A 13,717-nucleotide genomic window follows, 5' to 3' on the forward strand; every position below is an offset into this window, starting at 1 on the left:
AGAAGAGGAATTTTATTAACTATTTAGATTTTTATCCTTAAAATTTTATATGAATTATATGATTATTCAAAAATTGAAAAACTCATAAATAATTTTTGGTAATAGCATACGCATAAATAATGAAACAAAAAAATTTATATTGTTGAGTAATTAAAAAAATTATAACTTATTACATAATATAAATATTACTTAAATATTCAAATTATATATATATATATATATATATATATATATATATATATATATATATATATATATATATTAAATATTATATATAATTTATATTTATATTAATAATAAAAATGAAAAAATTAATTTGAAGGTGAAAAACGATTCTAATAAATTGATGGAACAAAGAAAATAACAAAAAAAAAAAAAAGTAAAATAAGAAAATAATTAATTTTAAAATATTAAAATAAAATTAAAAATATTATAATAAAATTATAATAATTATAATAATCTATAAATATTAAAGTTCAGAAATCCCCCGAACCAAACACACCCTTTTAAGAGATTGGCCTTCTCTTTCTCTTCTCTTATCTCTGACACTACATTTTCTCCAAAACTCAACTTATGAATCTCAAACTACAACAACTGCAACAACAACAACAACCGACAACATCATCGTCACTATCAATGACAACATTTTCAACTGAATTCTTGTCACACACTCTCAATTTCAGAAACCACCCAAACCGCACCTCTCGCCACTCAAATCCAAACTCTATCGTCACTTCCTCAACCCCACTTCTAAACGAAGGCAACACTAATAATAATCGAAGAACACCAATCAACCGAGAACAATTCAGGGTCAATGAAACAAGGCCAAAACTTGTTCAAAATTGCGCCTTTCGAGACACCAATTCCATCAAAGCTCTCAACAAGTCATGCAAATCAGGTAAACACGATGAGTCTCTCTACTTACTTCAGCGAATGGTTAATAGGGGTTATAAACCTGATGTTATTCTTTGCACAAAATTGATTAAGGGTTTATTCAATTCTAAGAAAATCGAGAAAGCTATTCAAGTTATGGAGATTTTGGAAAAACACGGTGAGCCTGATGTTTTCGCTTATAATGCTGTTCTAAATGGGTTTTGTAAAGCTGATAGAGTTGATGCTGCTAATAAGGTGCTTGATAAAATGAAAAAGAGAGGTTTTTTTCCTAATGTTGTTGCTTATAATATTCTTATTGGGAATCTTTGTGGGAAGGGTAAACTTGATTTGGCTTTAAGAGTTATGGATCAGTTGTTGAAAGATAATTGTAGGCCAGATGTTGTAACTTATAATAATCTGATTGAAGCAACTATTATCGAAGGTGGTATCGACGAAGCTATGAAGCTTTTGGATGAGATGTTGTCGAGAGGGCTTCGACCTAATGCGAGTACTTACAATGTTGTTGTTAATGGTATGTGTAGAGAAGGGTTGTTGGATAGAACTTTTGAGTATTTGGATAAAATGATATCAGATGGTCGTTTGCCTGATATTAGTTGCTATGACTCGATCTTGGCTTCTCTGTGTAAGAATGGACATGTTGGTGAAGCTTTGCACATCTTTAAGAAGCTCAGTGAAGTGGGCTGTCCTCCAGATGCAAGTTCTTATAATACATTGTTTGGTGCATTGTGGAGCAGTGGCAATGAAATTAGAGCGTTATGGATGATTCTAGAGATGTTAAGCAAAGGCATTGATCCTAATGAGATCACCTATAATTCACTTATTTCTCGCTTGTGCAAAGATGGATTGGTGGATCAGGCAATTGAGTTGCTGGTTGACATGATGGAGAGTCGCAAGTTTCAGCCTACTGTTATTAGTTACAATGCTGTTATTCGTGGATTGTGCAAGGTGCAAAGAGTCATAGATGCTATTGAGGTGCTTGCTGCTATGAATCAGAGAGGATGCTTGCCAAATGAAACAACCTACACATTGTTGATTCGAGGGATTGGTATTGGAGGATGGCGAAATGACGCTATGGAGTTGGCTAACTCACTTGTTAACATGGATGCTATTTCGCAAGATTCATTCAAACGTTTGAATAAAACGTTTCTTGCGAATGATGCGCACAACGAGCTCGCAATATCAGAATGAACTAACTTCATGGGCATAAAATTTATTCAGGTCTTCCCAATAAGATTTGTTTTTTCAATTCAATTAATGAATACCTACTTATTTTCTTGCTCCCAATTTATTTGTTATTCAAAGGTTATTGAAGTTTACACAAATATCAAATGGATGGTTACTTCTGACAACTATAATGTGGCTACTAAAACTCCACTGCCTCAGTTGATGAACGATGCGATGATCGTGGCAAAGCAGAAGGATTTCGATGTTTTCAGTGCCTTGGATGTGATGCATAATGAAGGTTTCCTTAGAGATCTCAAATTTGGACCTGGAGATGGACAGCTGCACTACTACTTGTACAATTATAGGATTCGTAATGCCATGAAACTGTCCGAACTCAGGCTTGTGCTCTTGTAGCCAGATATGTTTTCTTTTTTAGTTTTTTATATCAGTACATACTGTTGCTGAATAAGACTTGTATCATCCAAGGAAAAACCATTCATTTATTTTGTTTGAATTAACATAACACATTTTGAGGTACCAGAATATTTAGTCTAATGAATTTTTTTGGTTCAATTCAATTAATAAGTACCAACATAATTCTTGCTCCCAATTTGTTTGTTGGTCAAAGGTTTTATATAGGGCTGGACAGAATTAAATAAAACTGCCTCAAGCCGTCCAACCCGCTAGGCCCGTAGGCAGTGGTTGGATCAATCGGTTAAATCGGGTTGGACGGTTTAAAAAAATATGGTTTAAGATGGTTACTGCCGGTCGGTTTCGGTTGAAGAAATTTTCTCCACGGTGAACCGAATCCGACTGCTTATACACTTGGTGATGAAAACTTCTTTCCTTTTTAACTTCATAACCTAAACTGAAATTTTATTTACATTTCTTATAATTAATATGGTGATGGTAACATGTAAATAAATGTTAATTTCTTGGTTGTTTGTGAGTAAATAGTTCATTGTATTAAGATAAGAACTTTCAAAAATTTGTTCTTAGTTCCTTTCCATACTGTGATTGTTTCTGTCACAACAACATCCACATATTTAATATTAGGCCAGGACACAACCTAGTAATGTTCCCCTGTCAAGAACTCTTACTACAATGTTCGTAATCGTAACCTATTATGCGTGTTAATTAAGGGGGTTAGAGTTAGTAATTTGAGGGTAATGTTATTCTGCATTTGTAGAAGATCGACTCCACTTAAATCCATAGTTTTCTAGCTTCAATCAGTCAAGGCTCAACATCTTCCTTGTGCTTATTCTCTATGTGTGTAAACAGTGACTGTTTTCTAGTTTGTGTCTTTACATAACTATAATGTAATTGTCCTTTTCTCATTCAAATGTTTGACTATGAATGTGTTTGCAGCAAGAGCAATAAGAAGCTGTTTTAGTCACTATGCATGATGCAGCAGATACTATTAATAGCCTTATGACTTTGTGCTATTATTAGATTGATGGAAATGATTTTAACTAGGGCCATATGTAATAAGAAGCTGTTTTAGTCACTATGCATGATGCTAGCAAATAAACAACTATAACTTGAATGCTAAGAAAATAGTCATATATTTAAACTATACCTTTCTTTCTAATTTTCAATTTCTTACCTTAATTAACGAACTTGAACCATAATTTGTGAATTAAAATGCTTATGCACATTGTCCCAAACTTCAAAAACATGTTTGCATGAAAGAACACTAGGTAACACAACTTCAAAAATCATGAACAAGATCCAATTGAACAATGCTTGATTTAGGAGTCAAAAGCTCATGGCGAAACTTGCCCAATTGTGCCTCTTGTACATTCAAGAGAACTTCAACATCACTTATATCAGTCGGTTCCACCTTTCCATAGATCATCATTATTAAAAGATTATATTCTCCAATTAAACCTTGAAGAATTACATTTAATTGATGAACTCGAGCTTTAATTTGTGAATGAAAATGCTTACTTATTCACATTGTCACAAACTTCATAAGCATATTTACATGAGAGAACACTAGATAACACAGCTTCAGAACTTACAAATGAGAATTAATTAACAATGTTTGATCTTGAACAATAAAAATTCATAAACTTCAGAAACAACGTAAACATTCCTATTATTGTCAATTTTGAACAGAGGATGGATATGAAGATTTACCACGATTTTGTGGAATTTGTGAGGGAGTATAGCACCTTTTAGTTGCTAATTCTAAAGGAAAATTGTTTTTTAGTTTTATTGATAGTTTCACTACAAACGTGTTTGTTGAATCTAAATTTGCAAACTTCGATGAAGTAGCTTACGAAGAATGAATCATGTTGTGAGTTTTGAGGAGAGCTTTATAGATTTGTCATCGAAGCTTCTATGAAGCTTGGTACGGTAGTTTACTTTTAGAGAATCCGAAGGAACGATGAACAAAGTAATTAAGTTTTGTTCTTTAATCAAGGATAGATAAGATGAAGGCAAAGTGGAAGCGGCGACTTTCAGAGCATCTGAAAGAGCGATGAACTGAGTAATGAAGCTTTGATCTTCAATCAAGAATGGAGAACATGTAGTTGAAGCGGAAGAGATTGGATCTTCAATAAAGAATGGAGAAAATGTAGTTGAAGTGGAAGAGGTCTCTTGTTAGGTGTTTGATATCATACTAGAATTAGAGTTTGATCAAACTCATCCCAACAAATCTGACTTATAAGACGAGGATGTCATTCTTTATAGACTCTTTTTAATATTTATGCTTAACCAACACGAAATTTGAAATCTTTCTAATTAGAAAAAATTGATTAGCTTTGAATGCAAGAGTTTCTCTAAGTTCTCAATCCCGCTGTCGAGGACCACCTTATTTGCGTTTTGCGATCAAATGTTTTGAAATGACCACTTCTTTGAGGTTCGCCACTAGTTTAAAAAAATGTTTTATTATATTTAAAAAATAATACTTTTCATGGGTAAATATTATCAATTTTCTAACTAAATGAATATGGTTGTATTCTTTTAATTGGATAACTTAGTAAATTTAGAGAAAACAATAATTAAAATTTTCTCTCCACACCACCTTTGTTACATTTCCACTTCTATACGGTGATATTTTCTCACTTCTTTTAATAATACTATCATCCAAATCCTTTAGAATACAATAAAACAGTATAGTTGTTATATAACATATATAGAAGTTTAGATATATGTTCATGTCAAAGAAGAGTCGGCATAAAACAAAAATAAAATATTTAGAAAATGCCCATAACAATTTTGAAAGGTACCAGACGAAATTCAAACAGTTTGGCACGTTCTTATTTAACTAGATCTTGTTTAGTAACATTAATTAGCTTGATATTTTCATATTTTGATAAAATGATTGAAGTTTAGATGCTATTCACGTGGCCGATATGGCCTAAATGTGGTCCTTGAGGAACTTGTTAATCATACGCTGGGACGTGATTTCAGCATTCTTGAGACCAAAAAGCATTAATTTATAATAAAAAATTCCAGTTTAGATCATTAAAGCCATTTTCATATAATCTTATTGCATCTTAAATAGTTTTTGATGAATTTATGTGCTTACATGTATTAAGTTGATAATTCTGCAAAAGATCTTTTCTGAAATTTTGATGACGGTAATGTCAATAGTTGTTGAAGTCGGCGACAATAGCTTTCAACTCTTGATGATGGTGATCCAACTGAAAAAATATATTAAGCCTCATCAAGAAAAGAGACTAAAAATTTCATTGAAATGGGTATATGGTCTAAGTATCTGACAAAGAATTTAAGAAGCCTCAAGTTTCCTCGTAAATCTGATGCCCATAAATGAAGACGAAAAATATGATGAGGCGTTTCCCATAGAGTCAAGAAGAAATGTTGAATAGTATGGTTATTAGACGAAAAAATTTATGAGGCATTCCCCATTGCCTGATTTGTCAGATCTCCTGATGTTTGGGACACATCTCCCATACAAATTGGATCGTAGTCTAGTTCAAATAATACGTACTCGTGATACTTAGTAGAATGGGGGCAAACCACTTAACCACAAAACTCAAAAATCGCAAGTTGATGAACTTAAAACGAATGTAACTTATTTTATCCTCCGTTTTTTAATGTAACTTTTAAAACCAAAAGCCAGAATTTTAAAAGAATGAATAAGTAATACACGTGTCACCTTATTATTCAATTTGATTTTCTTCCAAATAAATTTTACCATGCCTTAACTTATAATATTTCTTGACCAACAATATGCGAATTGAAACAAATTACTATTTGTTTGAAAAATAATTTAAAATCTCAAGCCGGCTAGCAGAATGTTATATCAGGCTAGATCATTTCAAATATTCATCTCATTTTGTCAACTCTACTTAAATTTCATCCTATAAATACATTTGACACAAACATCTCTTTTGTAGCATTTGTAAGAGAAAGTCATCTACATTTAGCAAGCATGACTTCCACTGCAAGTAAATTCTTCACCATTTTTATGTTCATCTGCCTAGCCCTTCTACTTTTCTCCACATCGGGTACAACGTACTAATTAAGCAATTACTTATACTTATTCATTGATTTGCTATATTAACATTCTTAATTTATGTTCTTATTTTTTCTTCATATATTGTAGAGGTGGAAGCAAAGGTTTGTGAAAAGAGAAGTAAAACATGGACGGGGTTTTGTGCTATAACAAGAAACTGTAAAAAACAGTGCATCAATGTGGAGAATGCAGTTTTCGGTGCCTGTCATCGTCGAGGTTTTTTTAGTTTTGCTTGCTTCTGCTACTTCAAATGCTGAGCAATGGGTTTCTAATCAACCAATATCCACCTAAATAAAATATGTGATTAAAGAGTATGCATGGCTTTTGTTTGTGTGGTTTTTTTCCTTTGGAGAGTGCTCATCTGTTGTTTGTTTGTTTGTTTCTTTGTACTCTTCCCTATTTGTATCATTTAAACTTAATTATATAAAGTGATAAAAGAATGGTTTGTGTATGAGTACAATTTATGTAAAATCAAATATTTGAATATGGCCATATCAATGTTATTAGAGTTTGACCTAATTCATTCTTACAAAATCGATTTTGTAAAGATGAATTAGGTCAAACTTTAATATGATATCAGAATTTATCGATCGGACCATGGGTCGCCATTCGTTAATATTCACGCACTAAGTACAAAAAAAAAAGAGTGTTGGATGTGAGAGGGTGTTAGAAAGATTCTAAAGTCTCACATTAGTTAGACATAGAGCTTAAAAATAGTTTATATAGAGTGATATTTCTTACCTTACTAATCGATTTTATAAGGATGAGTTAGGTCAAACTCTAATAAATTTTTTCACAAGATATTATTTATAGGCAAATAACTAAAAAAAAATTAAAATTAATGTGTAATCATTTTAAACTTATATTTGCTCCATCAACTTACATGTATACTTAGTTATAAAAAAAAAAAAAAAACTCACATGTATACTTATATATAAATAGGATATTAAATTATTGTGTAGTTTTTCTTCTAAATTTATCCTTCATTTAAATTATTTATCTTATTTAAAATTTGAATCTCATCTGATTTAATTTAGTTTAATCTTTTAATCAATCTTATCAAAATAAATTAAAAATATATAATAATTAAAATAAACAATACTATGGTAAAAGTCAAATTTTGTCCAAAGTACCAAATTTTATTTTCGCAAGATAGACATGGAACTCTTCATTTGAGAATAGAGGAGTTATGCAAGCTAGTAATAATAAATGTAGTGTTGAATTAGTTAATTTTTTATAAACTTGTCAAATTCTAAATTTTAATGTTGTGTGATATAAATGTGTGTTTGAAGTTTCACATAGTTTAAAAAAATTGAGGTTAAACACTTTATATATATATATATATATATATATATATATATATATATATATATATATATATATATATATATATATATATATATATATATATATATATATATATATATAATTTCTTTCATTTGTGTGGTTACTCTTAACTTAATGTGGATGTCCTTCTTCATGACTGAATCCACAACCAATGGTTCAACTAAATGACTGAATCCTTGGATCAAAATTCTTTTTCAACTAAATGACTGAATCCTTGGATCAAAATTCTTTTTTATAAGGTGATGCTCAAACAACGTGTTCTGTTGTTGAAGTGTTTGTGATGTGGTAAGGGTGTTAAAAATTCCACATTACTCGAAAAGTGGAATTTATTTTGGCTTTTATAGGAGCTCTAGTGACGGTTTTGGATCACTACATGATTTTGAGATAGAATTTTTTTTTCCTATTGATTTGAATCACTACATGATTGTGCAGAGATAGAATCCTTTTTTCCTATTGATTTGAGTGGTATAACGTGAAGGAGAATAACCATTCAATAAATGGATATGAGATTTGGAAGAAGAAGAAAAAACTACATGAAATTATATGGAAAAAAGAGACTTAGATTGTGCAGCTTCTTGCTACTGTAAAGTATACCAAACCAAATGAAACATAACAATCATCTTTACTTTACTTGTGTACTCGTTGGACAAAGACTACAAAAGGAAGGGGGGAAAATCATTAGCCTAAGCGAAGATGTAAATCTTAAAACTCCAACTCTTCCAAAATCTTTGCTGAAATTATTGCTTAATCAGCTTAATAAGTACATTATTACAAACTACAAAAATGTAATCAATTTGGGTATACAAAATATTTAAGGGTATGGGAAGCTTCTTCATTCCAATATTCTCAAGAATCTTCACCATCCCTTAGGCTACGAATCCTCTCCCTCTGTGCAAGGAACTGTTCTTCCTGCGCTCGTTTCGCAGCAAGTGCTTCTTCATCGAGTATTTTAATTGGAAACCATTCTGGCAATCTTAACAAATTTTCATTCTTCTTTGCATTCTCAATATTTTCATATATTGTTTTACTGTAATCTCTCCAAACATCTTTTAATTTCAGAATAGTGTAATCCGCTGTTGTCCCCACAACAGCAAAAATGACGGAATAACGAATTGCTCCAAATTGACCACCTAAAATTCCATAAATCAATGCAACTTTTTAATTCTTGAAATTATTAATCACCAAAAAAATAAGCAGCAGTTATTTATATGCAATTCAACACCCAATAATGCAGTTTTTCAAATTTAAAATATATCAAAGTATTTGAATAAACCTGAAAAATAAAAGTAAAGCAGAGCAACCAAAATTGAACACGAAAATAAGTATTCGAATAATGAATGGTTATTTCAGTCTACTATCATATTGTTGTGAACATTGTTGATATGTGATGCAATATTGCAGTTATGTTGGAGGATTTTAGCAAATAGGTCTGATAAAAACAACTGTGGTTTATGGGCAACAAAAATTACAAGTATGGCTAAAGAGAATAAGAGGAGAAAAGCATAACAATACCATAGAAACGCCCTAGAAGAGCACCAGATCCAAATCCCGCTATCCCAGAGCTCCATAGATCTTCAGGTCCAGTTTTCCTAGTTGCAATTGCAAATTCACGTGCCCCTGACAATTTAGACAACTATTCCAGTTCAGTCTAAAAAACTAACTTGATTTAAAAAACATTTGATATTTGTATTCCTAAATAGAACTTAAATTTTGAATTCCTAAATATCAAGTTATGTTACTTTTTTTTCCCTTTTCCGCGGAGAACAACCATTCTGTTTATTTGCACAGAATCTCTTCCTACCCTTTTTGCCAAAAATCAAAATCATGGAGTTTAGATTTATAATATCCTTAGATAATTTCTTTGGACTTGTCATTCAACGAGTTATTAGGATAAATTATCATTGGCATGTCCAGTGTTATCGATGGTGGTCGGTGGATAACCAATCCAACATATGACGCTGCCATCCTTCACAAATTTGGCCATGGCAGAGAGCCATAAAACCGCCACCGGTATCCACGATGTCGCTGCCATGGCCGATATTTGACAACACTGAGCACGTTATATTATTAACATTATGTAAGATAATAGCCTTTCTTTTCATGAAAGTAATATTCCTCATAGCAAAGCTGCAAACTAGAGATACATCTGTTGCACACTCGTTTCTTTCTTTCTTCTGTAACAATCTTTCAGGAATAAGAGGAACTAATAAATGATTTTTCAAATGGAGAATCTATGGAATAAATCTAAATATAACAAAGTTCAGCTAACAGGAACTATCTTTCTGTTTCTTGCTATTCTCATTCCTAGAAGACCTCCGGAGCATTTCCCTAATATTTCAAATGGTATGTTGAATGAGAGCTTTGACACAATAGTTTTGCTGGATGCCTGGACCCTACATGATGGATCTATCTAAAACAAAACGTCACAGAAAACATGTAAACACTTTATTTCTATGCAGATATGATGAAACTCTGCACAGATAATGACAAATATATGTCACAATAACATTCTGTCTTTCTCTCATAACACAAATCGTATGAAAACAATTGCAAACCCTTCCAACCACATAATTCAAAATACACCATATTAACAATGCCATAGAAATAGAATACAGTTACAATAAGATATAGGAGTTACCGCAATAGCAACCAGTGATGATGGCAAAATTAGTGGCATAGCTAGCAGAAACGTTAGCAAGACCAAGACTTTTTCGATGCTTTGATATCAATCCAGTTCCAGCACCAGCAACCCCTGCTCCAAAGAGTCACAAAGATGAATAAAAGAAAAACTCATAAAAGACCAGCACAACAACAACCACACTCAAACCCTCACTCTGTACCAGTGTTGTCAAAGATCGTAAATCTCAGATCGTTAGCACACGTAAGACTCTACCAGAGGACAAAATGGTAATTTCATATATATATATATATACACAAACTCAACAACATATGAATAAGAAGAAGCAACTGAAGAGGAGTTTAAGAGAGAGAAAGACCTGCAAGTAGGGTTGGAATAAGGATTCGATTTTTCCATCCATCGTTAGAAGAAGAGGGTGAAGAATGAAGAAGAAGTTTGTTGTCAAGTCTTTCATTTGGGGATTCTTGATTCTCCGAAGAAGCCATGTCCTTCTTCTTCACTCGAATCTTCGAGAAATCGATTAAATCTACAACTGAGTAGTTACTGTGGTGCAATTGGATTTGTTGAAGAGTGAGAGAGTTGGTGAAGAAGAGGAATGAATGGGGTTTTGCAAAGGTGGCTTCGTCCCGCGATTAACCCCTAGGCTAATTAGCACCAATTCTTATTAGTTGAATTAATGAATTATTAAAAATTAAAATTGAATTAATTGATGTTAAAAAAACTCTAAAAATGCTAACGTTAGAAAAAATATTCTTAAAAATGGGAGTAGAGGACAATGGAAATTTAATATCCTTATGTTTGAAGATATATGTTGAATTTTTAAATTATTTTCTTAAAAAGCATTATTTATATAATGTTTATTTATTTGTATAATTGTTTTTAGAAATATTTGTTAGTATGAGAATATAAATGATCAATTAAAACTGTTAGATTAAAAAAATATAGGGTCATGATTTGGAATAATCATTAAACCTACTTTTAAAGTCAATATATCTGTTCTCATATAGAATCGAGTTAATTCATGAACCTAACGAGTCAAACTATGTATAGTTTAAATTCAAATCATTTAATTAACGAACTTAGTGTTGCGCTCATATTCATCTCATTTGTTTCATGAATCTAGTTCAAGAATTAAATTATTGAATCGAGTTTGAACTATGTTCGAGTTGATTCGGTTCATTACCAGGCCCGAGTGGAACTAGGGATGGCAAGCATACCCAAACCCGTGGGGCCCGCCCGCACCCGAACCCGAGTCAACGGGTGAAAATCCGAGTTGACTGGGTTTGAGTTCGGGTTCGGGTGCCACCCGATATTTCGGGTGCGGGTTTGGGTAGTGTGAAACGCGCACCCGAAACCCAAAATCACACCCGCTTATATATATATATATATATATAATATTGGAAAAAATTGTAGGAGAAATGTATTTTGTTACGGGTTCGGGTTTGGGTGAAAAAACCCGAAACCCAACGGGTGTGGGCGTGGGTGTTATTTTTCCACCCGAACAGCATTTGGGTTTGGGTTCGGGTTCGGGTGCCAATTTCGGGTGCGGGTTTGGGTAGTGTGAAACCCGCACCCGACCCGACCCGTTGCCATCCCTAAGTGGAACAATGCAAATGTGTGTAAAAGAATATTTGAGTGTGGCTTAGGGGTCTTGCTAATATATTAGAGACAGCTATAGCAGTTCCTAGTTTAATTGGTGTGGAGTGCGGACAACTGTTGAATGTGATCAACAATTACAATGAGGGAAGAGGTTGTGCTTAGATGTGATGTCCATAAGTGAAGGTCCACATGTGCATTAGTGGATGGAGTACCCTTTATTGAATTAAGTCAGTCTTAATGGGTCATTGGCAAGTCCAAAAAGTCTTCATCAAGTACTTGCTATCTACTTTGAAGCGGGGATTTGTAAAGTAGGAATCAATAAGATTGATTTAAGAATATAGGTATCGTTGAGATAACTTTGTTCGATGAGACGTTTCCCTAAGAAAAGAGATGCCCACTCCATCAGAGTATACTGAATTAGAGATCTTTGCAACTCTTTTGTAATCTCTTGTAATAATTATTGGAAGTATGGTGAGTCAAAGAGCTGCTCACTCCATCAGAGTATGTTGGTTTGATTGAATTGGATAAACAAGTTTCTATGTGTTCTTGTCTTTGATCTAATTCTAGCTTGTTGTGTATTTGTCTTCACACATAACATGTTAGCGTTTTTCTTTAGGCCATAGATTTGAGTTGTCATTATTCTTTGTCTCACGCACCAAATTTTGTGTGTGAAGTTATCAAAAAATTCACTAGAGTTCTTAGAGTTTTCACATCACATCACATATTCTTTCACATCCTAAACAGTTAAAGGCCGATAATATATCCCGTTAAAAGGACTTTTTTTAGTCAAGGACTTTCCTCCTATAGATGTTTCCTGAATATAGCCTTGTAGACTTTGGCGAGGGCGTGTCTGGCTTCATCGTGCTCAAAAAAATCGAAAGTGATAATGGAAAGACATTTACTATACATTTCCCCTATACAAGACTGAGCTCAACATGATGTGTTGGTAGAACTTTGTTCTAAATGTATGTCATCATCAAGGTGATTAATGACAATTATGTCGTTCATGATGTCACTGTGCCTGTTGTGGAGAGACTATGTCTCTCAAGCATTACTTAAATGAAAAAATGATTGACATTTTCATTCTCGTGCTTACTAGTTTTGATAGGACATTTGCCTTCTTGATCGGCTCCTTTGGCACATGTGAATCTTATATGTTATGAATGAGCTTAATTTGTCTTTGACTATGATTACATACTTTTACTTAAATGGATTTTTCGCATGTGTGTCTCCATTGACCTGAGAGACCATTAGTTAGGAACATGTGTGTAGCTAGTAAGTGCTATACTTCAATATTTTGAAGGCTTTCTAAGCTTAATTTTAATTTTTAATATGTTTTTAAAATTAAATTAAAATTCAGTTTTGTTTTAATTCTTTTATTTAGTTTTTGAAATAAATTGCATTTTGAAGCTTACTCGATCTAGATATCATAACTTGGACTTGGAGTAACAAATTGCCATATACAAGTAGGCGTTTGAATAATAAGAGAAAAATATAAAAGTCTTAAGTTGAGTCTATAATCTAATTCATAGTGCTGATAAGTCAATTGTTTCACTTTCTTGTACTAAACGTTTGAGGAAAAAAAT

General features: G+C 32.5%; 2 protein-coding genes across 3 annotated transcripts; one reads left to right on the plus strand and one right to left on the minus strand.

Moving 5' to 3' along the window:
- Nucleotides 1–475: 475 nt before the first annotated feature.
- Nucleotides 476–2,334, plus strand: LOC131616354 (pentatricopeptide repeat-containing protein At3g04760, chloroplastic-like). 2 transcript variants are annotated; one of them, XM_058887663.1, is made up of 3 exons: nt 476–898; nt 988–2,112; nt 2,197–2,334. In XM_058887663.1, the coding sequence occupies exons 1-2, from the start codon at nt 815–817 to the stop codon at nt 2,080–2,082; spliced, it is 1,179 nt and encodes a 392-aa protein (XP_058743646.1). In that variant the 5' UTR covers nt 476–814; the 3' UTR covers nt 2,083–2,112; nt 2,197–2,334. The 2 variants fall into 2 exon arrangements, with proteins under 2 accessions (XP_058743646.1, XP_058743645.1); XM_058887662.1 differs by having other exon boundaries at nt 477–2,112.
- A 6,163-nt stretch (nt 2,335–8,497) lies between these two features.
- Nucleotides 8,498–11,179, minus strand: LOC131616356 (uncharacterized). The gene is made up of 4 exons (XM_058887666.1): nt 10,891–11,179; nt 10,533–10,646; nt 9,407–9,511; nt 8,498–9,024 (listed from the first exon to the last, which is right to left on the minus strand). Exons 1-4 carry the CDS (start codon nt 11,015–11,017, stop codon nt 8,741–8,743), a joined length of 630 nt encoding a protein of 209 aa, XP_058743649.1. The 5' UTR covers nt 11,018–11,179; the 3' UTR covers nt 8,498–8,740.
- Nucleotides 11,180–13,717: the final 2,538 nt, after the last annotated feature.

Source organism: Vicia villosa, linkage group LG7 (assembly GCF_029867415.1).
Source record: "Vicia villosa cultivar HV-30 ecotype Madison, WI linkage group LG7, Vvil1.0, whole genome shotgun sequence".
In the NCBI taxonomy this organism is placed as follows: Eukaryota; Viridiplantae; Streptophyta; class Magnoliopsida; order Fabales; family Fabaceae; genus Vicia; species Vicia villosa.